The sequence below is a fragment of the Harpia harpyja genome, chromosome 4 (assembly GCF_026419915.1).
Source record: "Harpia harpyja isolate bHarHar1 chromosome 4, bHarHar1 primary haplotype, whole genome shotgun sequence".
In the NCBI taxonomy this organism is placed as follows: domain Eukaryota; kingdom Metazoa; phylum Chordata; class Aves; order Accipitriformes; family Accipitridae; genus Harpia; species Harpia harpyja.
This window is the reverse complement of record NC_068943.1, coordinates 46,384,816-46,409,871: the sequence shown is the minus strand read 5'-3', so window position 1 is coordinate 46,409,871 and position 25,056 is coordinate 46,384,816. Positions and strand designations below refer to the sequence as shown.

The 25,056-nt window shown below is 48.5% G+C and overlaps 1 protein-coding gene across 8 annotated transcripts in view; it reads left to right on the top strand.

Annotated features, from left to right (window-relative positions):
- CEP164 (centrosomal protein 164) overlaps positions 1-25,056 on the top strand; it is a 42,103-nt gene that overhangs the window by 9,761 nt on the left and 7,286 nt on the right. For 3 of the 8 annotated variants that reach the window (XM_052786627.1, XM_052786629.1, XM_052786628.1), the window contains exons 6-26: positions 296-424; positions 806-883; positions 3,564-3,674; positions 5,850-6,293; positions 7,790-7,873; positions 9,192-9,275; positions 12,542-12,627; positions 14,212-14,361; positions 16,363-16,581; positions 17,848-17,979; positions 18,691-18,907; positions 19,493-19,570; positions 19,815-19,946; positions 20,248-20,370; positions 20,936-21,079; positions 21,298-21,381; positions 22,262-22,330; positions 22,677-22,855; positions 23,408-23,534; positions 23,958-24,025; positions 24,213-24,420. In XM_052786627.1, coding sequence (XP_052642587.1) covers positions 296-424; positions 806-883; positions 3,564-3,674; positions 5,850-6,293; positions 7,790-7,873; positions 9,192-9,275; positions 12,542-12,627; positions 14,212-14,361; positions 16,363-16,581; positions 17,848-17,979; positions 18,691-18,907; positions 19,493-19,570; positions 19,815-19,946; positions 20,248-20,370; positions 20,936-21,079; positions 21,298-21,381; positions 22,262-22,330; positions 22,677-22,855; positions 23,408-23,534; positions 23,958-24,025; positions 24,213-24,420 — 2,946 coding nt within the window. The remainder of the gene's footprint in view (positions 1-295; positions 425-805; positions 884-3,563; positions 3,675-5,849; positions 6,294-7,789; positions 7,874-9,191; positions 9,276-12,541; positions 12,628-14,211; positions 14,362-16,362; positions 16,582-17,847; positions 17,980-18,690; positions 18,908-19,492; positions 19,571-19,814; positions 19,947-20,247; positions 20,371-20,935; positions 21,080-21,297; positions 21,382-22,261; positions 22,331-22,676; positions 22,856-23,407; positions 23,535-23,957; positions 24,026-24,212; positions 24,421-25,056) is intronic. The other 5 variants (XM_052786631.1, XM_052786633.1, XM_052786632.1 and 2 more) reach the window with 5 other exon arrangements.

Here is a 25,056-nt window from a genome sequence, read left to right as displayed (position 1 = left end):
TTTCAAACATCTTGTTTTATTATGGTCTTGGCTGAATCAGTGTTTTAGGCACAGGCAGGTTTTGCAGATGTGCTTCTCAAGGACAGGAGCCTCTTTGGTGTAAGGGAAAGCGTGCCTCATAAAGAATACATCTCCCACCTGGACGTGGCTCTACCAGAACAAGGGTAGCAGCGTAATCCTGAGCGCCTTCTCAGAACTGAGCAGCTTTCCTGCTGCTGGCCAGTGTCTCAGTGGGTTTGTATCTCCTCTTTCACTTCAGCTGTCCTCTTGCTTCCCTTTCTTTCTGACTTGACAGCCTGCAGAGACCTGTAAGCCCACAAGCCAGACCAAGAAGTTGCTGGGCTTGGTCTGTGAAGAGAAGAGTTCCTTGAACACAGCGGCTCCAGATAAAGGGAGAAACGAAGAGGGAGAAAGCAAGAATGAGGTAGGTTGTGTGCCTCAGCTCTTAATGCGTGTTGGTAACCGTAGTGCATGAAGCCTCAAGGAATGAAAAACTGTGATGCTCTGTTGGTAACAGCTGATGATGGGCTGTGGCTGTTCCATTTGATTCTGGGCCTTAATTTGTGCTGCACTTCCTCTGTGTGTTGTTTGATCACCAAAAAGTATCTAATCCTGTTTTCTCCTTGTACTCCCTATAAATCAATGTCTGCCACGATGTATTTCCAAAACAAATTGGCTGTAGGCTTATTGCCTTGGCATATTGCTATAGGTCTGCTGCCTTATTTCACTGATTCCCCAGTTCCTCCTGTGGGATTGCAGGGGTCAGAACTCAGTGTTGGTCATCTCCTTTTTTTAATACCTTTAGAGTCTCCATGGGACAGCAAGACTGTTCAAAAACCTGCATGTGGATGTCAGCGCCCTGGGAGGCAGCTTTGACTCTGAGGTATGAATGTGGGTGATGCGAGACGGGCAGAAGAGGAGCTGTGGCACTGCCCAGCCAGTGCCTGGGCTGGGGAGTGAGAGTGCAGGAGACGTGCCCAAGGGGCGAGTTTTGCATATCACTTACAAGCAGGAACAGCCTGGAGCAGACTGATGGAGAGGAAGGGCTGGGGGAAGTGTCTGAGAAGCCAGATGCGGTCCACAGGGGACAGTGGTGTGGGTATCAAAGGCAAGTTTGCGCTTGAAGGAGAATGCTTGTGGTTTGGTAGATGGGATTGGAGAAGACAGCATCTTTGCACAGGGTGGAGCTTTGTTTCATTCTAAAGCAGAGAAACCAAAAGCCACGTAGGTGTGACAGGCAAGCTGGAAGTCAGCTCTTCCAAGGAGCAGCAGAAAGGAGGGGGTCTCACATCAGAGAGGTGCCACCATTCTTGCTGTGGGAGGAAGGCTTGTTGAGGAAGAGGCACCATTTGCTTCCATATTACTTTTTTCAGTGAGTGTGGAAAGAAGGCTCATTCTCAGCTGAAGTTGCAATGGTGGCACTGGGGAGAGGAGAGGGGAATGTACTCTGGAAATGCCATTCTTGCACTGTCATGCAGTTCCACAAGAATCTTAGAAGCTTCCATGTGGACCACGCATGGCCACCTAAAACCTGTTTTCTTTTGTCTTGCACTGCTGATAAATTCCATGGCTCTGACATGGAGCATCAGCAACGGGTTCAGTACACGCATGGCTTTGTGCAGACATTTTGCCTTCCATGTGGGTGTGCGCTCTCTGCCAGCGCTTTCTTAGGGGTGATCAGGCTTAAGATGACAAGGGCACAATGGGAAGTGCGTTGCAAGCAGCTCTGGTGATTTGGCCCAACTGTGCTGACATTAATCCTTTCTCACTGCTTTGAAAATTCTGTTCCAGTATCTGAAAAGCAAATTAATTTATTTTTAAAGTGTTTTACAGCATTTCCCTTATCCTTTTCACAGCATACAAAAATTAAGCTGTAAAGTACTTTGCTGGAGAATCCATTCACAGTGCTGGGCAGAAACTGCAAAGGCTTATGCTAAAGTGGATGTGGAAAAGAAAGGCCTGACTCTCTCATCTCCAAACAAGCAGCAGCCTGTCAGGGCCCAATTCGTCACTGAAAAGTTAATGTGTCCAGGAACAAAGACATGTCTTGGCATTTCAGTGCCGCGGCAGGGCTTCAGGAATCTATTATCATTTCCACTATGAAATGGCAATTGCTGCCCAACAGCCAGGCTCTGTTAACCCAGTTGGGTGATATCTTAGTCCTGATAAGATATTCGTGCCCCACTGGAAAATATAATTCTTTTGTAGTTCCATGAGATGGCAGTAGAAAAGCACTCCTATGAGCGAGCCGCAGCCTGCAGCCCAAGCCATTCTCCAGCTTCCTTACAGAACGGAGAGGAGGAAAGGATTTGTACAGCAAGCCCTACAGGGGGAAACCTAAGCAGTAACGGGGTGAGGTGCTGAAAAAACTGGCTTTGTGTAGCCTGTGGATTCTATATTCAAAGAAAATTAGCTTGGGGTTTTAGTGACTTGCTGAGATGCAAGGATGTTGGGTAAGAGCGGAGGCTGCATTGACGATGGCATGAGCATCTGGGAAAGAGGGAGGAGAGATGGAAAGAAATGCTACCCCCCCTTAGTGGGCTTTTCTGGAGCAAGGAGTAAGTTAACTGGGGAAAAAGGCACTGAAAACAAAACCCAAGTCAGATGCTGGAGAAGTTGACATGTGAGGTTTATGTGTAGTAGTTGGAATGTACTCTTGGAAAGAGGGCCTCTTCTAGGCAGATTGGCTTGCTTGGCTGCTCGTGAGGTTAGCTCTCACCCGAACCCAGCTTTCTTGCTTTCTGAATTCCTGTGAGGGAATAGTTGCTGCAGGCATGTGAGACTGCCCTAAAATACAAAAGGGCTTTGGGATACTGCTGGAAGGGGCAAGAGGAAGAAAAGGTCTGGAAGCATCTCTGGGTGCCTGGGGAGAGGGTCCCATGGCAGCAGAAGTGATCCCCTGATGCAGCACTTGCAGCTTGGGAGGTTTAGTACTTTGCCTTCTGTCCAGGTCAATCTCTGGGTAAACATTGGGAGTCAAGGGGGTCTTTTGTGTGGTGGGAAATTACCATGCAAGGCTTCTTTACCAGATGGAGATGTGTGAAAGGGAGCTGTCTCTGTAAATAAACATTGCGCAATACAGCTTGTGTGTTACTGCAGAGATGTCTGTGGAGGAAGCAATGCTGCTGGTTCCCAGGAAACAAAGACATCTATAAAATAGCACAGGGACGACTGGTAAAAGGGGATGAATGGTTGCTGTGGTCATAGCCTTGCTTGCTCCCATGCTGCGGGAGCATGGCTGAGGAGTGCTGTAGTGAGCCATGGCTTGCAGGGAGCCCTGAGCTGGGAAGAGTCTGGTAGAACAGCAAGTTCATTGAGCTGGCCAGCAGGAAAAGCAGCAGCAGTAAGGCATGCAGAGCAGAAACAGTTTGATGTTTGGGAATGTGGGCCTGTGAGCTCCTGAGCAGAGGCTGGAAAGCTGTTCAGCTGGAGAGCTTTCTGCTCCAGGGGTGTCTGTAGGGGGTGATACGCAGGGCAATGACCTGTCACAGGTGGGTGACCCTATCAGCTTGCAAAGGTGATGTGAGGACTTTTGCTAGTGGATGTGTTACCCCACCTGCTAGGAAAACAGCAAAGCAGAGGAGGAAAACTGTGGCAGCCAGTTAGCTGATGTTGCTGAAGCTGACCCTGAGCACCGAAGGAGTCCTGCAGAGGAGGCTGGCAGCCTGCGAGAGGTGATGAGTGGTGCTCTGACATCACGGTCCTGCTTGCATGGTGTCACTGAAGCTTTGCATGCAGTAGGCAGCTTCTAGTGTTGTGGTGTGGCTCTGATAGTTGCTTGGTTTGTTTCTTTTGCTGGTTAAAGTATTGCATACGTGGAGAGAGGTGTAAACTTAAAAACCAAGGGCAAATGCTACGCAGATGAGGTCTGGCAAACCTAACCCTCTCTCTGTACTTCTGTGCCCGAGAAGAGCCTGAAATCAGGGAGCCAGGGGGGAGCACGTCGCCTTTCAAAGGCATTCTGTATGCAGTATGAGATTTTTTCCTTTTTTTTTTTTCCTTTTAGAGGTAGGAAGAATGTGAAATTTTTTGTTGTCATCTCTCACGTTCAACATGTTAAAGTCCAAAGAGGTGATGTAGTCATCCTGTTTCTTGAGATGAGTGGCTAAAGCTAATTATAACCTGACTGAATTGTCCTAGCTCTGAAATCCATAGCCTGTTTTTGCACAAGGAAAACCTCCCTCCTCTTCCACCTGTGTTCTTGATTGGCATGGTTCCCTCTTCTGGACAGTTGCATTTGTGATTGTGAAGGTGTAAAGTTAACAGAAGTTTTGTCTGTATCTGTCCTTAAAATATGATTCTACCAGCTGAAGAAATTCTTCTGGGATATTTTAGTAACTGAGGTAAGCTTGCCTGGAGAGAAATCTTTTTGTGTGCACAGTATTATTGGATACATCGGTATATTCTGTTGTGGCATGTCTGCTCCTTGAAGGGAAATATCTGTGTACTCTTTCCAAGCATAAGAATCCCGATTGGTCTCATTTGGCATGTGTTTTCTTGGGCACTGTCAGATGTCCTGGAAAGAGGTCCTCAGGAAAACTCTAAAGCAAGCCTGTCCAAAAGGACACACAACTTTCCAGACACTCTAGTCCCCAGATAAAAGGAAGCATAATGAGGACTCCTTCAGTGGAGTAACACTGCAGAAATGGTACTTGCACACGTTTTTCTGGGTTCTGGAATAAAGGTGTTATCAAGGCCTTTGCAGAGCCTCATGTGGGTGGCTAGTGATTCAGCAGCATGTTTGTGAACCTCTGCTAACCAGGCACTGAACTGGAAAGGGGCCATAAGCTTTCATTTATTACTCAGCAACTTGCAGGTGAGGCTCTGAACTGCAGGTTTTTTTGGAAAGTACCCAGTGATTAGATTTCTCTGTCCTCCTCTCTAGTCTGATGGATGGCTCTCTCAGCCCTGAGAAGGTCTCTCAGACAAATGACATGCTAGGAGACATTCTTTCAGTTTGCTGCAGCTCCGGGTTTAAAGCTGACAGCATTCCAGTTGCACTTTGATAAAAATACATCGTTAAAATATGCGGTCTGTGTATGGTACATGCTGTACACAGGATGCAGCTAATGTTTGACAAAACACCACAGCATTAATAAAACAGTGAGAAAGTAGGACGTGCTAGCAGTTTTGTTTGCATACTGATGAGGGAACCTTTTCCTGCTTCCTCCTGGCTATTGCACTTTTTATTGTGAGTTTTGTGGGCCTCCCCACTGCTGGGAGAGGCAGCCAAACCTTTGGGTGACTAAGCTTTATTTCGGGATTGTTTTTTCCCAAGGCCAGTGGGTTCTGCCATTTCTCAGTCTAGTGTGTTAGCTAGTCACCGTCCCGTTCTAAGCTCAGAGCAGTGGCTTAAATTGGTGCCCACCCTCAAGTTCGTCCTGCCAGAAGGTGGATGATTGCATCCTGCCTGCTCGCCTCTGCTTATAAATTCAGGCAGAAGTTAAATGTCCAGTATTAGTATCTTGCAAATTTCCCTCTCTCACAGAACAGATCCAATGTGGAAGCATAAATGGGCCTAATGCAGAGCACGTAGGGTGCTCCCAGCGGCTGATGGGCTTTGCAGCAGCCACTGCTAACTCTTATCCACTGACACCCTGTGAATAAAAAAGCAACAGATTAAAAAAAAAAAAGTCTGAGCCCAAGAAGTGAGTATATTTACCTTAATGAAGTTCCTTCCCTTTGAAAGGGACTGTATGAAAAGAAATCAAACTGCTCTTGAAGTCACCCAAAGCTTTGCGATTTTGCTGCTTGCTGTAGGACAACCCATGCTATTTCTGACCCCTGCATCCTCCCAGAGAGGAGGAAAAGGACCTTGTAGCTATAATTGCGTTTGACTTGCTGCCTAGAAGGAGTCTTTAAAATCACAACATGCTGAAGAAGGGCAAGAGTCTTCCTTGGATTCTGATGCTGCGTGCCCTCCGACTCCAGTTCAAGTCCTTCCTGGAGATGCTGACAGTAGCCTGTCTGGCCAGAACAAGGAGGAGTCCGATGGGAAACTCACTGGGAATGAACTACTGGGCAAGCAAGATGCTGAAGTGGAAGGTGACATCTCTGCAGCTGATGAGCTGCTCCTGTCTCTGGGGGAAAGGAGCGCAGCAGGGACAGATGTGCCCAGTGGTGCTGGGCAACCTAGAGTTGCATCTCCAGCTGCTGAAGCTGCTGAGGCAGATCAGCTGGCAAGTCTGGCTGCCACTGTTGACAACGTGTCTGTTGGTGAAAAGATAGTGAACGAAATGAGGGAAGAAGCAGCAGCTGATCTGAAAACAGACAGCAGGCTGGATGCTGGCAAAGTAAGAGACCTGCCTGCATGGGTTGGGTTTGGTGTGGAAGCTGCTGTGGCTGTTCCTGTTGCTTTGTAAGGCCCTTATTCAGGAAAGCTTTTCGAGTGCTTGCTTGTTTTCTGTAAGTCAGTGTAAGCGCCTTCCTAATCAGCAGGGTGTTCCTGGGGGGGCACAAGTGCTCTGAGTTCCCAGATTGGCATCTTTAGTATGGAGCAAGGAAATCGTTCTTTTAAGCATACACAAAGTGCTGTCCAAAGCAACCAACAGGCAAAAACCCTGAACTGTGACGCATGTTTCGAGTCTTGGAGGAGAAATAAGTCTCGGCTTTCAGTGCTGCCATCTGTACTAAGCAAGCAGGTTTTATAATGAAGTTCACACCAAGCCCAGCTGTCCATGCTGCTTTGTTTCTCTCCTTCTGTTGTTTTTCTCAGCTTATGCAGAGATGGGGCAAAAGTGTAAAGTGAGCTGCCAGCTGCGATATCCGCAGCTCTGCAGAAGGACACGACAGGGAGGTGTGAGGTCAGAGTGGGGAAGGACGATACCTCAGGGCTGGCACCGGAGCTGTAGCTCTGGTCTGCCGAACATAGTACCTTCCAGTCTGCCCATGGCTTTTCTAGCACTCTCTGGGAGGAGGACTGGCCCAACAGCTGACTGTGGTCAGCTGAACCTGGGTGTTTGATTGTGCAGTCTCTGGCAGGAGAAGAACCATTAACTGTCACAAGGTGCAGATGGGTTCATGGCCTGGCCCCTGCAACTGGGGTGCCAGACAGATGCATGCTATCCACTCTTCTTCAGTGTCTTCTGGAAATGTTAGAATATGAGATCTGATAAACTCTCTCTTTCCAACCTAGCTTCCTTCCTGCTGATTTGGATGATTTTTCTAGTTCTATTGATGTGTACTGCCTTTAAGAAAGGATAAGCTGTAAAACTGAGCTTGGAAAACATGCTCTGTCCTGAAGAACTTGAAGTCGAAAGCTTTGCTTTTACAAACACCTGCGTGCTTTATGCATCTGGGTAGTTCTGCTGAAGTCAGCAGGGCTCCATGGGTGTTCATGTTGAATAGTTATGTACTGTTTCAGGATGGCTGGGAACATAGGATTCCTTGCTGTGGTTAGGCATGGCAAGGTGTGCTTTTAAAGTCCCTTTAAGACCATGGTGCTGTTCTGTGCGGTGGGCTGGGGGCTTCCAAGAGCTGCAGAGATCCTTGCAGAAGGGACAGAGGACAGTAAGCAAGTGCCTTTTATCAGGGATATTTGAAGAGCACTTCTTTGCCCTCCCTGGTCCCATCTCCTGCCCCTGCCCTCCTGTGAAGTGGTGTTTTGTGCTTGTCTTGTGGGTCACACCCTTAGTGTCATCTTTCCTGTGATGTTCATTCACCTTTTCTTCCCTACGTTATAGAGAGGCCAGATTTGTCTTCCCAGTATCAGTTGTCATCTTGTTGGAAACACCTAGGTGAAGCTGCAGGGGTAAGATGTGTACAGGCTGTAATGCATATCTCCTCTTAGCTTTCAAAGGCATCCGAGACCAGCGACTGTGGGGAGGACTTGCAAGTCTCTGACCACTCAGACTGTGAGCTGATTCGGCCTATGGTGAGTCACTAAAAGCTCCTTGCCCCTTGGGTGTGGGCTTCATGTTCCTCTGGGAACATTAATGCTATGCCCACCTCTTGCAGTCCAACTGCCTGACTCCTTAACTGCTAAGCGATGACCTTACAGCTGTGGCACAGGCCAGCAATGTCATCCTGCACTTAGCAGGTTCTGTCTGTGGGTGAGGTAATATCCCTGGAAAAGTAGGTCACTTAGAGCTGGGATGGTACTCAGATAATTGCAAAAAGGAAAATAATAAGCAGTGTAAAAATTATGCTTTAAGGGACTCAGTGGCTCTTTCTAAGGGGAGTCTGTATGGCCGGGAGACCTGGCTCCTGCAGGTCTCAGAGGGAGAACATGCAGGAGGGCAGGCCTGAGATGAGGGGGGAGGATGCCCATCAGCATCTCTTCATCTCTGCAGGAAACTGCCATCGCCATCTGCCAGTGGGAGCAGAGGCGGCATGGCCAGCGAATGGCTGAGAATATCATTATTTATCGGTGTTAGTACAAGCCTGTGTGTTGGCAAGTGGCTGCAGCCTCAAACAATACCTTTTGTAGTGCTCGCTTGCGGGCATGTGTGCGCGCACACGCACATGCTCCCTGTGTGCAGCCAAGTGCAAGGACCCCTAGAGACTCTGCCAGGAGGGAGAATTATCTCAGAGAGTGAATAGCTTGTGGGCAACTTGCAGGAGCTGACTCTTAGGAAAAATCTCTGGCAATCTGCAGCGCTATCATAAATGAGAGCAGTAGAGGCTGGGGGAAGATCTGCTTGCTTTGGATGTGCTGTGTGTTGCCCCTGCCTGCTGTGCTTGGTGGCATGGAAGCACACACAGGTAGCGTGACAGAGCTCATCACCCTGCGATACCACCGTGTACTTGCGTGGCCTTGCAAGGAGAGTTTCCTCAAGGACCATCAGTGAAAGGAACCTCTGTGCTGCACGCTTCCGGGGGCCAAGCCCATAGGGAATCCTGATTTACTGAGCACCCTTGTCTGCCATTGTCCGAGCAGGTAGCTCTGCATAAACCACCTTGCCTGCCTGTGCCTCTGCACCTTGGGAAAGAGAGAAAACCCAACTCGCCATCTGTCTGCAGTACACTTATGACCTATGCTTGGACGCGGGCCTGAGTCTTAGTGTAGCCATCTCCTACGTGCTGTAAACCTTTCTAATTGTTCAAATGTCTAGTGGTACAAAAGCCTTGCTGTCAGAGGGATGGTGAGTGTAGATTCCAAGCTGTGTTAGGATTTTGGCCTAGTCTCAGGATCTCTGGCAAAACCTGCGCATGCTCATCAGACACTGATCCTTTTTGGCTTTCTTCTTCAGGACTTGGGCTTCCAGAGTCGGCTTTCTGAGCAAGTACTGGATGTGGGGGTTCTGTCTCCTGCTTTGGACAGCCCCATGTGCAAGGTAAGTGCTATGTATGTGATCAGGGACCAATCTGTGAACAGGCAGGGTAAAATACTGTATTGTGGTGCACTAGAAACAGGGCGATGCTATCAGCATAACGTCTTTGCAGAGGCAAACAGAAGTGATGTGTTAAGTCTCAGGGATTAGAGCAGCACTACTAGTGCATGTTTTTTTCTGCAGAGATGAGGTGCAGGTAGCTACACAAAGAACATAAACTTTGAGTAGAGGTGGCTTGTGAAGGGCGCATGCATGCAAGTGCACATGTATGCTTTCCCTGCCCCACTACAAATGTAGATAAATGGCTTTCCTGGGGAATGGTGGGAAGCAGAGTCTATCTTACTTTTTTCTTTTGTGAGTATATTTGTCCTTTTCTTTCTCTTAAGCAGATGGCAAGGATTTGTGTAACAGAACAAGATAGCATAAATTGGGAAAAAAAGGAGATTAACTCCCTCTGATAGATTTTGGTATAGGGAAGCTTATTTTTAAGCATTTGGTTGTCTTGCCTGCTTTCCTGTAGGGTGTGGGAAAAATAGGCTCCTTTCAGTGAGTCTGTGGCATATGAAGGAGTGTATGTATGCATGCATGTGTCTGCTTCCTAGACCATGTTAGCCCGGGACATAACTATGATTGGGTAGTTGTGAGTGAAGAAGACTGCTGTGCATCTTGAGGTTTTATCCTTGTCTTCTCAGTGTGTTGCCAAGTTGGCTTCCTCATTCTCATGTTCCTATTGAGCCCTCTCAGCTACCCCTCTCCCATGCCATCTCAGCTTATCAGTGTGTTGGCTGGAAGTGTGCCGCACAGCGAGGCATGGGGTCAGGCTCCAGCTGGGGTTACTCAGCCTTGCTCTGATTGTAAGTGAGTTGATCAGCTGCACTGGAGGAGACCCTGAGTGGCAGACTTGCCACCTGTCCAGCAGAGAGGAGCAATCCAGTTTGTAAGGTTGTGTCTGGAGAATACACCTGTCCTCTTGTGCCTAATAATGAGCATAATCAGATGTGAAGAGAAAACAAAACATATGCCTGCTGTGTTCTCCCCCTCTCCCTCTCACTGCAGCACAGTCGCCGTGCATACAAATGTCTTGTTGGAGCAGCCACGTTGAGTTTGTTACAGACCTGTCTTGAGGAGAGAGGTGGATTTGAAATGGTGCTGCCTGCAGAACTGTGGTTGCTCTTTTGTGTCTGTAGACAGAGGCTAGCCTGAAGTGACTCTGGGTTGTAGGCATGTGCTTACTTCCACGTAGTGAGCTTGCCTTGCTTTGAATATATTGGCAAAAAACTCTCTTTTAAAAAAAGACCACCTCGGTCAGCTACATGAGCACACAGCATTGGAGGTTTTGGGTTAGTGTGTTTTGGCAGGAGCTGTGGTAGCTCGCAGAGGCTGTGTGGGCTGCTTCCTGCTAGACCTGGCTTCTCTGCTAGCGGTGGGGAGGCTGCTCCTTTCACCCTTCATTTAACAGGCATTTAAAGTGCTGGCATCCTGCTTTGCTGGCCCTGCTGCTGCACTGAGGGTGATGGTGAGGAGCTGGAAGCAGGCATTGGATCTAAGCTGATGTGTGTGGAGATCCTCCTGCTGAGCTCCCTTGGGAACTGCGCTGTGCAGAGGGAGGAGATGGCCTATTATGTGTCATCCCACTTTCCTGTGTCCACAAGACTGCCTTTGTATTGTGACCATGTGAGATGTCCTCTGTGGGATGCAGCCTGGCATTTAAGTAGAAGACTGCTGGGGATCCTGAGGCAACAGGAGGGGCAAGTGTCTCTGGTAATTTCACAGACAAGGCTTTAAATCAGCCCTGGTTCCCTGCTGGCAGGTGCTGTCTTCACCTTCTCAAATGTGTCCAGAGATTCCTGCAGCCTGTGACTTCTGGGGAGGGACTGCCCTCCTGTGAAGGCATGTTGGGCAGGGGTGCAGCAGTGGCCCCATCTGTGGGCTCAGCAGCATTACCCTCTGACTGGTTATCCCTGTTCCCAGGAAGATCTCGTTCTCCATTTGTCTGGCTTCTTTCCTTTCACAGGCAGCAGTGACAGAGCCCGTTTTGAGCCAGGAAATGTTTGCCGAGCTCCTTGGTTCTCGGGAATTGAAGTCATTAGTTACACCGGGGCAGGAGGGAGGCTGGGAGGGGGAGCTGCCTGGGAGAGCTATGACCAGGCTGATGTGATGGAAGGTGACAGCACTTGCGGGGAATCCTTCTGCTGTTTGCTGCGCTGCACATTTGCATACATTACTGCTGTTTTAATTCTGTGTTATTTTGGCCCTGCTCCACGGTATGCTCCTGCATGGCAAGGGCTGAGCTCACCTGCTGTTTCTGTGGTCCCCAAGAATTTATGAAGGGGCTACTCTTCTGGGGACCAGAAACCTCAGCAGGGAGGCTGAGCCCTTGCTGCTTTCTCGTGTGGGGCTGACAGCTTGAAGAGGGAAGTTCTTCCCCTCCTCAGATGAAAGGCGCAGCACATGTTTGTGTGTGCCTGCTGCGGGGACAGAGGTGCCTGGCAGGTGGGAAAAGGAGCAGCTGACTACTTCGTATTCAAATATTTGCTATTCATATTTCAAGTATTTACTATGTCATAAATAAGCCAACTGAGATTGCTTAGAGTGTGTTACTGAGGGGGCTGGCTTCCTTAGCAGCACCCAGACTGATGTGTTGTGGAGAGAGTACTTGGAAATCCCTGGGTAGGTGAGACTGTGTGTATAGTGCCCATCACAATCTGCCTGAGAACCAGGATGCAAGGCAGGACTGAGTCCTATTGTGATTTTGGTCACAGCCAATGTATCAGTTTGCTTTATGGCCACAGCGTGTTATTTTAGTTTTGTGTGTGTGATGTTCCTCTCTTAGGAGATTTTTGTCCTATGCTTTTCAGGGAGTTTAGTGTTACTTGGATATGTGAGATGATCTTTGGAAAAAACCAAACCTGTGTCCAAAGTGCTTAGTGCTGGCAGGGAGCTCATCTTCTGTACTGAAAAAGCAACCCCCAGACCATAACCTGACACAACCTGGAGAGCTGAGCTCCCAGGCCTCTCAGTCGTGCTGCTGGAACTGCTCCTGCAAGGCGTTCCTCTGTTTTGAGACTCTTGGTTACCTGCAGAACAGGAAGCTGGCACACTCAGCTGGGCATTCTGGAGCAGCCTGTGGATGCCGTTTGGTCCCTGGGTTCAGTGCTGATGTGCTGGACCAGAGCAGTGCTGCCCTTCAGCAGAACCCCTGTAAGGTCCTGAGAGGCTTTGGTGGTGAAGGAGCCAGCAAACTCCACACTGTTTGCTTTTACCTGCAGGCTCAGGAGCTGGGAGAAGAGGAAAAAGACCAAAGCAAAGCCAGTATAGAGGAAGAGCAAAGCAAAAGAACAAAAGCTGCTGAGAGGTATGGTACAAACAGTCAGAGCAACAAAGGAGGCATGGGCAGCTCTAGCTCCAGATGACTTTCCTGTCTTGTCTGCCCCTGCTCTGCTCCAGTCACTGTAACCTGTACAGGTGTCCCCTGTAGAACACCCTGAGATGCTGCAGCTTCTCACAGGGTCTTTCCCACTGAACCTCTCGCTTCTTCTGCCACCTCCTTAGTACTGCCTCAGCAGATTTCAGCTTCATTTCAGCTTCTGGCTGGGTAGGCTGCAAAACTGCCTGTCTTTCATTTCCTTGTGACTGCCCCAGATGTGGAGCTGGCTTCTGTTTCCCTTACAGCTGTATGACTTTTCTCTAAGGCTGAGAAAGTCACGCTCTTGCCAAGATGGTCTGAACCTGTTAACATTGTGTGGTGTGCCCTGTGGTGTTTAACCATGGAAGACTTAGCCACTGGCAGTTGCCCTGTGATGGACCTTTCTGGTTTGGTCAGTGCTGGTCCTGCCAGGCTGTCAGCTCTTCACTAGGCAGAGCCTGTAGGTGAAGGCTCCCAGGGCCAGCCTGGTACCTCTTACTGGTGGCTGAGAGTCCAGCTGCAATGTCAGCAGTTCTCTTCCACTTCCTTCCATAGAGGTGGCTTAGAGTAAGTCACTGGTTGCCCAGGTGTAAGCATTAAGCTATTTTATATCCCCAAGAGCAATGCTGGCTTCCAGACCCTTAGCTACTGCGAGGACTAGGCTGTCTAGGGGAGCTATTTTCAGCCTGTTTGTGGTGACTTGTTTAAAACGGTTGAAACACTGTGCTGAGCAGTGAGCCCTGTGCTCTCTTGAGCCCCTCCCCTCCTCCTTTGAGAGCTGCAGCATGTGGTGTTTATAGATGAATTGTGTCAAAACTCTTAGCCTCTGCACAGAGTTACATATACTCTGGGGCACTGGGAGCCAAGAAGCTGTTGCCTGTGCCAGGAAAACTTGTGAACAGAAGAAGCTGCAGTCCATCTTAATATCTGGCTGTGGACACTTTAGACTTGCAGCCTGGCTCTTAGAGGAGCTGTTCATGTGAAGGTCCCCGAAAACATGTTCCTCCTGCAAGAGTTGTCTCCTTATCACTTGGTACCTGCTTCCCAGCTGTGCATCCTCTCTTTCTCTCTGCCTCTAAAGCTAGCTCTTGCTTGCCTTGTCTCTCTTCTCTGCACTTCCCAGATGAAGTAGGACTGTAGATGTAAACATGCCTGCCAATATTTCCATCTGTAATTTGGACAATAGTGTGAGTATTGCTAGTAGGGCTTGACTTATCTTGGGGAAATTCTCTAAGGACCTGGAAAGAGGAGGGAATAATCCAGGGATGGGATTCAGCATTTTGAGACTGACACCCATTAAATCCTTTGCTGCCTGTTAATCTGGCGGACCTTGAGGTGGTGGGAATGGTTTGGAGCTTTGCTGTGCCTTTGGTAGCCCCACGTTGGACAAATGGGTCCTGTTGGCAGGCATGGCTTGGTGCCCATCTAAGTCAGCCACACATACCATCTTCCCCCATCTTGTCTACCTGCAGCAGCCAGTAGACTCTGATCTGTGCTAATCTGGTCTTCTGTTACCTCTTTTGTGCTGCCAAGTGAGAGGGATCAAAGTGCTTGTGAAATGCCAGAAGAGAAGTGTTTTGCTTTAGAAAATCCCGATCGGGAGGAGGCTGTGGCCCAGGAGCCAGAGGAGGGATCGCTGGATAGCCTAATCAATTTGGAGGAGCTTGCTGTCCCACAGAAAGTGTAAGGGCTTCATTTAAGTTGCTGGTGTTGTAAGCATAACAGCTTTTGTCCTTTTGTTCCCCTTTGTGGTGCTTGAAGTTAGTGTGTGAAGATGGCACACTAGGAGATGTGGTTTGGTGGGCACAGCAGAGCTGGAACATCTCCATATGCGAATCTGAGCAGCTGTTTCGCTCGTGAGAGTGCCAAGTGAACAGTCTGTACTGGGGAGGGTGAGAACAGCAGCTCAGCCCTTGGGGTCTGTGGCACAGGACTCTGTGGGATGGAGAAAGAGCTGTTTGCTTTGTGTTTGGAAAAGCCTCCTTCTTACCAGTGTCGCTAACGAGGCTCTAAGCATTCACCCTCCTTTGATAACTGTTTTCACAGACTCCTGAGTTCACTTGCTGAGTGGTGGTGAGGTCGGGGGGGGGGGGGGGACGACACACAACAACAACAACAAAACCCCAACGAATCACCCCATTTTTACAGTCACTGGGAACATTGGTTGCTTTGAGAGAATAAGGTCAGAGCACAGGATGGTGGAGCTCAAGCTCCCTGCAAAAGCCAGTGGACTATTGCTGTACTAAATTGATGGTCTTTGCAGATACGTACCACTGCGATAGAAGATCTCAGTAGAAATGATTGTGCTGACTTTGCTTTCTATGTCAAATGACAGATCAGCAGATGCAATTGGAAAAAATAGGCAGCGCTCTCTTGGGACAAAGTGGTGGAGAAGCAATCTTTCATGTGGAGACCAGCACAGTATCTCCCTTTTTCTATTAGGAATTGTGTTGAGTTGTGTAAGTGTGTGTGTGTTGGCTGGATCTCTTTTTAAGCAATAACTGGGGCAAAAGGAAGAAGATGATAAAAAGGTGGACATGGCTGAATTGCTTTGCAGAGCAGCCTGATAAATGACACCTTCTGTAGGCATCTCCGCAGTTGGCCCAGAGCATGTAGTGTTATGGGGGAGTGCTAGTGAAGCGGGATTTTTCCAGAACCCAACTATTCTTTTTTCCATCTTGTTCTTTTTGCTAATGGCTGTGTAAGTGACCTTTTCTCTTTTGACTCAAGCTCTATTACCGGGGCTGTATTTTCCCTGATTCCTGGCAAAACAGAAGTCCCTCTGCCTTACGCTAGCAGTCTCGGATCACAATGAGACCTTCCTGCTCCAGCTTTAACTAGCAAAGAATAAAATTTTTTTTCCTAGACTAATCTTTGTTTTCCCCTCCTTCCCCTTCAGCCTCTCTCAGACCTTATAATTTTGCTGCTCTCTGTCTGAAAAAACTTAATTAGAAACAGATTGAGTTTGAATTTTTGGAGTGCTTAGGGCTTTCTGTTGCCTAGAGCTGGCAAACTCCCAGCACACTTTAGATTGCAATTGCAGAAAAATACCTGGTCCATCAGAAGCGCACTGCCAATTCCTGTGCTGAAAACAGGTACTGATTGCATCTGCTTTTGTGCTTGGCAGCCCAAGCCAGGGTTTCGTAGCTACTCGGTCCTTCGTGAAGTGAGCCCATGTTGCCCTTGCAAGGGGAGCTCTAGTGGGCCAAAATACGAGTTATTCAGGACCTGAGTGCTGCTAGGGCTGGGTTTAATTCTTTATCAGTCAGAGTTTCTGTGGGAGTCAAGGAGAGGGCCCACCACAGTGTGTGGGGGCATCCCCAAGCTGTTACCTGAGGTAACATGCTACTCAAAACCCTGAGCATGTGCTGTGTGTTCCCCAACAGCCTTGTAAAGTGTGCTTTACTGTAGCGAGCTTGTCTTCTGCCTCTGTGCCCTCCACCTACCTACACTGCTGTTCCTCACCTCCTGTGAGCTAAACAGCGAGGGCTCCACAGCAGCCCGCAAGTGGCTGCAGTCTAGCGGGGATTCTGCATGTCCTTTGTTGACAGTGAAGCTTCTAGAGTAGGTGGGTCTGGGATTTTTGGTTTGGAGTTGATACTGTTTGGGGGGATGTTGCTGCTCGTTTTTTGTTACTTGTTTTTCTGTCACCCTTTTGCCAAAGGAGCTTTCTCTTTTTGGTAGGCAACCTGAGAAGGAAATCAAACACGAGCAGTCGTTGAACCAGCCTAGTGAAGAATCCTTGGAGGGAATAGCCAAGGAGATGGAGATGGAGCTCGAGCAAGAGAAAATGCATTTGTTGCAAGCAAAGAAGGAGAAAATTCAGCAATTCCAGGAGGAGATGAGGCAGCAGGAGGAGGAAGAAGCTGAGAAGCTTCATCAGCAAAAAGAAAAATCCCTCAGGTACTTTTCTCTTTTTACTCCCTCTCCCCCCTATTTCTCCTCTGAGCCTTTCCTAGCTGCGATTTCCTTGCCGGTGGCCACAGGCTTGTGCTGCTATAGGCCACCGCCTTGAAAGTGGTGCTACTTTGCAGAGTTGTGGGCAAAGGGAGGCAAGAACAAGGCTTTTGGGGAGGAGGAGTACAGAACTCTTTGCCTGGCACAGACAATCCTGTGCGTGAGGATCCACACATCTTGAAATGACTAGCGATCTGCTGTTAGTGTTGTGTGTAGAGAGCAGTCTGCCTCAGGAAAGCACTCTCCAATACAGGCAAGAGAGCATCTTCCCATCTCCTATAAGACTAGTTCTGGTTCAGTACATATGCAGCTTTCAGAGCTCTGAACCTGTCTCTGATGGTTAACCTGGGAAAAGTTTCCACTTCAGTGCTTGGAGCTTTACCGCCTGGCAGACATTCAAATCCTGGGCTAAACGGTAGTAACAGGACTTGAAATTGGAGCATTAGAGGAGATGAGGTTACCCCAGAGGAACTATCTGAAACTCTGGTACTGTATGTTTTATAGAGGGACTTCCAAACAAGGCTTTAAGGAATAGGGCATGGATGTCTGTGTGAAACCCAGCCAGTGTGTGAAGATCCAATAGCAATCCAGGGAGCAGAACAGCACTGGGAGCTGTGTCCTTTCCCTGGGTGGATTTTTCTCTTGAGGCCTGTATTTTATTTCAGGTGGCCTTGATAGTCATGTTCTTAGCACACTGAGCCAGCCAGAAACAGTATCTTGACAGGAAATGTCATGGGAATGCTGTCTTGGGTGTGAAGAAAGACACAGAAATTGCACCTGAAGGGAAACATGTCTATGCAGTAATAAAGCAGTAGTAAAAGGTGTCATATGAAAATACGAAGCTTACAGATGTACTAATGCATCCAGGTACCTTGGCTGGGAGCCTGCTTTCGTTTAATAGGAGCTGATTTCATTTACTTGGGGCGGGGGGGGGAGGACGGACACCAAAAAACCAAGTACCACCTATGATGATATAGTGCATTTTAAAAATGCGCCGCAGAAGTTTGATGCGCGGGGGCTGTGTCTCTCATGCCAGCAGTCAGGTTCTGAAGGTATGGAGGAAAATTAATGGTCTGGAGCCCTGAGAATGCATTGCTCGTGCAGGCCCAGCTAGTGGGAGCAGCAGCTGATCTATAGGCCTTGGGGAGGTGATTTGAAGATATTAAAGCTTCATGACCTTTTTTTTTTTTTTTCTGGCTGCTCATCTCTCAGGACTCTGAAAGAAGATTTGGCAAAGGTTTCTGAGGAGGAAGAGTTGCGTGTCCGAAAGGAAGAAACTGAGAGACTTGCAAAGCTGCGAGCCAAAATCACCTCGGAGACCGAGGCAGAGGAGGAGAAGATAAGGTGAAAAGTTTTGCTACCAACCCTGGCGACATAAACTCTGCAGGTCTGGGAGGGAAGCAGCTGGCATGCCACCAGCAACCGCTCAAAGTGGAGGTACTGGCCCTCCTGAGCCTCCCATAGCTGGTACCCTGCCTTGGTAGCAAGTACAAGGTCCTAACCATGATGCCGTACGTGCAGGGGAACTGTGGGTCAATAGAAGGCAAAACTGATGGACCTTAATGGTAACAGCTCTGCTGCCTTGGAGCCGATGAAATTTTGCTAAATAGGACATAGAGTACATAAGTGTCCTGAAGAGAGGTGTTGCTGTAATGTTGGACCAGGCACAGCTCTGGGGCATGTAAATGACAGAAAAGGCATCTACAAGGATGGCTGCACTTGGCAGCATAGCTTGGTTTGAGTGGATGTCTCTTCACAGGTCTTAAGAGCCATTAGAAACAACTGGAGGAGGCAGACACTGGAGAACTTAGATTTTGTTATTTCTTTTTTACTCAGTTGACAGATCAGTCTCCACCTGACTGCTTTGCTCTTTATTTCCAAGGCTTTAGTTGATATGCTTGTGAATCTGTGTGCTGTGGTTCTCAGTTTCTTCTGGCTTGCATGTCCTGTCCTATAGAAGTGTCTTCTCTTGGCTCTGGTTCCTAAATGGAGTCCAGTGGTGAAGTACCGAATTCTGACTTGCTTCTGTCTGTGTTCTTGTTGCAAACCTACCAGGGCAGAGCAAGAGGTCATGCTGCAGAAACTACGAGAGGAGTGGGAATCCCAGCAGGTAATGGAGAAGCAGAGCCTGGAGAGGAAGCAGCAGCTTGTTTTGGAGAAAATGAAGCTGGAAATGGAGGAAGCTCAGCAGAAAGAGATGACTGAGCTGGAACAAGAGAAGGAACAATTCCTGAGTGAGCTCAAGGAGAGATTAGACAGGGAAAAGAAGAAGGTGAGATCTATATTGCCTGCTAGGGTCAGACCCATGCTGTTCATGCTGACCTGGCTTGCATTGCAATGCTAAAATGTTGAGGTGAAATAACACCTGCATGTGCTTTAATAATGGCTCACTTAAAACATAAAGGAAAGATGCTAGGTATGCTGTTAGATGCATGACTGAGGTGGGGAGGAGTACTCCCCCAATTTTTATTACAGTGGTGATTAAATAACAATTATTTAAGTGGCCACATGGCATCTGAAGAAAAGAGAAGGATCACTGTGTGTCTCTGCCAAGCAAAACCAAGCCATTTTATCAGACCAGAATACCTCTTTGGCTGCTGCTTTAGTCCTCCAGGGAGCCTGGGGAGTTCTTGAATGGAGGCAGTTCATATTCCTTCCAGCACAGCATGACTGAGATCTCCTGGGAGGGAAAGCACACGGAGAGTAAAGGCACCTTGTACCTAATCCGGTTTGAAAGGGTGTTACTGTTGTGCTTTTTTGATGCTTATGGATGGATGTTAATTGCAAATGCATCTTGTACAGCATGTCCCCACACATAAAGGTTTTCCAGCAGACTGTCTTGCTCGTCTTCCTGTAGGCAGTAGAAGAGCTAGAGAAACAGTTTGCAACTGAACTCCAGCAGCTGAAATCTGCAGCAGAAGAGAAGCATCATAAGGTAAAAGATGGTGTCCTTAGAATGTAAATTGTTTTTTTCCCCACATTTTCACTAAAGGTGGCATTAATTTTTTTCCACTTCCTAAATGTGCTTCTGGTCTGGCTCAGCATTTGGACACGCTTCAAGTAGGGGGTGGTGATAATGCACACACTGGTCTTTGCCATCCTGCTTGCTCTCTGTAGGAGGGCACTAAATGGATCTTGTCAGAAGGGTGACAAGTCTCTGTGGGTGGCTTTCATGGCAGGTCATTTCCAGCCTGCAAACCCAGATAGCAGAGGCACAGAGGAACAAGGAGGCTCAGCTGCGTGAAGACTTGCAGAGAGCAGAGCAGAAAGTGCAGCAAAAAGCATATCACGTAACAGAATACGAACGCGAGGCAAGTATTCATCTTGGATTGCTGAAGGTTCTTCACCCTCTCTCCTTGGATGTGTGGTGAGGTCTGAGAGGCCATGTTGCCTGGCCAGGGGTGATAGTGGTGCCTTAGGGGAAAGGACACCCCTGCAGCATCTCACCTCACCAGGGTGCTTTCCTTGTGCTACCCAGGCCACAGCCTGATCCCACTTGCAAGGTACTCTGAACTTCAGTCCTTTTGCTCATGTGAGAGGTTGCTCTCTTGGGGGACCACTGTAGTGCAACACTGTAGTTCAGAGAAACATCTTTCCGTGTCATCCTTGCAGCTCAGCGAGCTTATGAGAGAGAAACGCCACGAAGTGGAAAAAGACCATGAGAGGAAAATGGAGAGGATGAAGGAGGAGCACCAGGAGGTCCTAGCACGGTTTCAGGATCAGTATGAGGAGGAGGTACTGCTGGGGAAGAGCAGTGAATTTGGGAAGTGACTAGTGGCTCGCTCAGCTGGGCTGTACCTGGACCGGCACTGCTGCTTGCCAGACCTGCCTATCTCAGCCACTCCTAGAATTGGAAATCTCCTTTCTTCAGGAGAACTGGGTATTGTTGCCATGATGTAAAGTGAATTTAGGCTGGGTGTATAAGGATAAGCTGTCAAAATATTCTCTGTGCAGGCAACTTCCACATGCATTTGTGGACTTCTGCACAAGAGAAGATTGTTCACGTTTTTGCAGGCGCCTACTCCGGAAAGCCTTCTGCCTCCCATTTTTTACTCTACAGTCAGCAGTGTGTGACAAAACCTTAGTTTCATGGGTTGTTTCTTCTTTTGTGAGCCATTCCCTTAACAACGTTGTCCCTGTAAGCAAGAGGTTTTAATCTGCTGAATTTAGTGTTTGCTCAGGAGCTGCTTTGTGATGGGCTGGCTTTCCAGAGGGTGTGTCCTGTGTGTTCATGTTGGTTTGCTGGAGAACAGTGTGCTTCACTCGGCTGCTTTTCTTGTTTGTATTTTGCAACAAACAGGAGAGAAAGCAAAGAGCAGAGCTGTTTGAAGGCCTCAGAAGTGAGATGGTACGCCTCCGACACCTTCATGAAGCTGAGGTGAAAGCTCTGCAGGCGGAGCTGGATGAGCGGCTTACTGCACTGCAGCACAGGCACAGGGAGAAGGTGAGGAGAATGCTTTGCCTAGCAGGTTGTTGTGACTTGGCTACTTGGGGATGGCCTGGGTGCCAACACCTCGGTGCACCTGCCACCCTCTACAGCCAAGGGTGACACAAGTGGCAGGTCGTGTCTCCCAATTTTTGTTGTTCCTCCTGGTGGCAGAGCTCTGCCTGGTGAGTGAGGAACTTGTGCCATTCTCTCTTTAACTCAACATCTCTGGGCAGGAAAGAAAACTCCAGGATTCAGAAAATGAGCTTGAAATGCGCACAAAGAACTTCAAAGCCAGATCATTGCAGCTCCTTAGCCAGGTGAGTCAGCTCTGTTGGGCTCGCAGAGGTTTCCTGGGCTTGCAGAGGTTTCCTAGCCTGTGCTGCTCCTCTGGCTGCTTCCTCATGGGGGACTTCTCAGAAGTGCTCAGCCAGGGCCTTTTGCTGCCATCCAAGTTACAGGTAAAACTTCCATTACAAGTCAGAGCAGGGCTAAGCATTCCTAGTGGTACAGCCTCATGGCTGATGTTTGCAGTGGAAATCAGTGCTTTGGGAAACAGTAAGTGGCTGTGAGAGTGGCAGAGGGATCTTTCAAGGTGGCATGTCCCATTCAGCATCACTTCAGATTTTAGTCAATCCCTTCCTGATTTACCTCCTTTTCTCCCTGCTGCCATGAAAAGGGAGTGAGGGTTTCTGGATCTTGGGCAGCAGAGTGGGAGAATGAAGCACTCCAAATGCTCCTGTGGAGCTGGCAAAAACCACTGGCTGATGCCCTTGCCTGCCAGATCTCTTAAGTCCTGGCTGTGCCAAGGGCTGTAGATAACTTTGCTTCAGTCAGCCCTTCCTTTCCAAGCAGCACAGGAGTGAGGAAATAAAAAGGTGGAGAAATGCTGGAGGCAACCAGAGGCTTCATAAAAGCGAGATCCTGCAGAAATGGCCATGTGCCTTGAATACTTCTGCAGCTGAGCAGGAAGGGGTGTTCTTCCCACAGGAATGCAAATATTCCCAGCTTCTCACTTGAAGTCAAATAAAGGGAGGGGAACTTGCCTGTGTGTGTGGGAGGGAATAAAGCAAAACTGACAACAAACCTCAGGTATTTTGAAATGGTCTTGAGACTTAGGCCTGACCTCTACTTCAAGTGCTGCTCAGCATCAGCAGTCTCTTTGCTCTGACACTCACCTGCTTTCTCATTTGTATATAGGAGGAGTCTCTGAGAAAGAAAAGGCAGCAGCTGCTGGATGAAGACAGACGGACTGAGCTAGAAAGAGGTGTATGTATGTCTTAACTCTGTAGAGGTGCAGTGCTGCTTTTTGTTTGGGGGTGAGGGCAGCATGCTAGAACTATGGCTTTAAAAAAGCAAACTGTTGCTTCTAAACTGTGAGTCTGAAAATGCCTCCCTGCCTCAGCCTGGAGTGCCATCCTGCTGGGAGTTTGATTAGCTCTGAGCTGTTTCCCAAGAAGAAGAGACAGTCCTCCCAGGATTGGTGTGTGGGGTGTGCATTTGTAGCTCTGGGACCTCCTGTGAACTGTGCAGATAGCAAGCTCTTGCATGTTGTGTGCCTTTTATTTTGGTGTTGGGGGAAATTGCTATGAGGGGTTTTTTGGTTTTCTTGTAGGAAGCTGCTTTAGCTTCTCAGCTCCGCCTGGAGGAGAACAGGAAGGAGCATGCCAGCCTCCTTGAGTCCATCTGGCAACTGCGTAGGTCTCTTGAAGAACTCCAGGACCAGAAAGCTGAGCTGGAGGCCCAGGTGGACTTGTTGCAGACCCGAAGCCAGAGGCTGCAAAAACGCATCAGGTGTGTGTATGACAAATTTCCTTGAATACAAAAAAAAAATTTACCCTATGCCCCTAACAGAAACCTCTCTAACCTAACCTGGACCTTTCCCTTACCTCTGAGCTTCTTGTATGTTGGGCCACATCCATTCAGAATCCTAGTGGTGGTTTTATTGCATGTCGAGGGCACAGAGGTCCAAGGGTCTGTTTCCAGATCTATTAACTCACTGTGTAAATTTGTCCCTTTGCCTTTGCTTGTCAGGTTCATTTGTTTATCGTCTCTGCATCTGTCTTAAGAGGTTAATAAGATGCTGTGAGCAGGGCATTGAAATGCAAAGGAAAGATTTTCGTAAGATAGCTGAGCTTCTGGGTAAGGGTGTGAAGCAATGAACCTCTGGCTGGGCAGGGAAAATGACATCACACCACAGACCTGATACTGGTGCTCTTGCACATCTGTGGCCCTTTCCCTCCTGGAAACTGGAGGTCACTTTGGACACCATTGCAGACAGATTACTGGGCTAGACAGACCTGCTGTGTCATCAGGTGCTGCCACTGTTGCCTTTTCTTGTGGCAGTGAGCTGGAAGCAGCTGTCAGGAGCAAACAGGAGACTTTGAAAGAACTGGAGGCAGAAGGAAGTGTACAATCTCCAAGAAGGAAAGCTGGGCTCCATGTTGAAGACCTGAGAGAAACTATTCAAGCTGTGAGTAAAGCAGACTGTAAAGGTGCTTGCCTTGAGATCTGAGGCTGTAACTCCCTTGAAAATCTGAGCTTTTGTTCCTTCTGGGTGAACTCGTTTGAGATGCAGTGATGCATTTTTCTTTGCCAGGGGACATCAATATGTTTAGTAGTATTTGTTGATTTCTGTCTATTGTTACCGGGGGGGTGGGAAAGGAGTGCGAGGTACTTGAGTGCCCTTGGAGTCAAAAGCAGGGCTCAAGTCAGGGATAGAAATGTGTTTTTTACTTTTGAAGTCACAAAGAACATCCCTGGCACTTGTTTTGGATCTGGGCAATACCATGGTGATGTCATTCTGAATATTTGCTCCCAATTGGATTCTTATGGGGTCCTGGGGTTCTGTTTCCCATACATGTTTCTTAATTTTTGACATGTTTCAACTCCTCAGCACTCGTCCAGAGAGCCTGCTTCCCCACGCTCTCTAAGCCATGAGGACAGTGACTTCCAGTTTGACCAGTGAGTACCTGTATGCCAGCTGCTGCTGGAAAACGTTTTTGCTTTGGTTTTACAAGCAAATTTTTTTGCTTGGGTTCATGTGCATTGCACTGACAATCTGCTTTTGGGGAGGGTGCTGCATGAGGCTTGCAGGATGGCACAGTCAGCACAGAAAGCCAGCAGCAGAAAGCCTGTCTCTTTTGTGTAGCGTCAGGAGCTACATCTCTGCGGAAGGGATCTCCATCAGGAACGCCAAGGAGTTCCTGGTGCGCCAGACCCGCTCCATGAGGAAGAGGCACATGGCACTGAAAGCTGCAAAGCAGCAGTGGCGCCAAGATATGCAGAAAGCCCAGGAGGTGGTGCAGGATCCTGACAGCTCCCAGCTCCTGGAGGGGGTGCGCAAGAACCTGGAAGAGGTGAGCTCCTGAGCGCTGCCTGCGTTCAGATGTTGGGCATTGTGGCTGCACAAATGAATCCATGGCCCTGGGATTCAGATTCCTGTCTCTGCAGCTGCAGTGACAGGCAGCTGTGGGTGTTCCATCCTCCTGGAAATCAGGTCTTGCACATCTTTTATGATAGATATGTCCCTGCTTCTGTCTTCCTCATCAGAACACAAGGGTCAGAGTCCTTCTCTCAGACTGGCTGTGGATTACTCCAGGAAGGCCAAGAGAGCTCTTCAGGAACATGGTGCAAATGCAGTGTCTGAGGAACAGGCTTAATGAGAACCTAACTTAGGCTTTGGATCACAGTGATGTTACTGTGCATCAGATGAGCGACCAAAAGTGCCTATGTGTGCACACATAGCCCACAGCTAACGGGGCATTGCATGGTAGAATAGTTCCAGTCCTGTTTTGCTGTGTGTGCTTTGGACTAGGAAGGCTCTACAAAACAGTCACTGCAGTGCAGCCAGCACTCAGTAGCTTGCTAGATTGCAGGAACTTTATTGTTAGTTGGAGCTCTTGGGACCTGAAAAATGGAGAAAGTATAGGTAGGGGAAAAAGGGATTTGTGTGTCATGCAAATCCCATAACCTTTTCTCCTCATAGTAAAGGA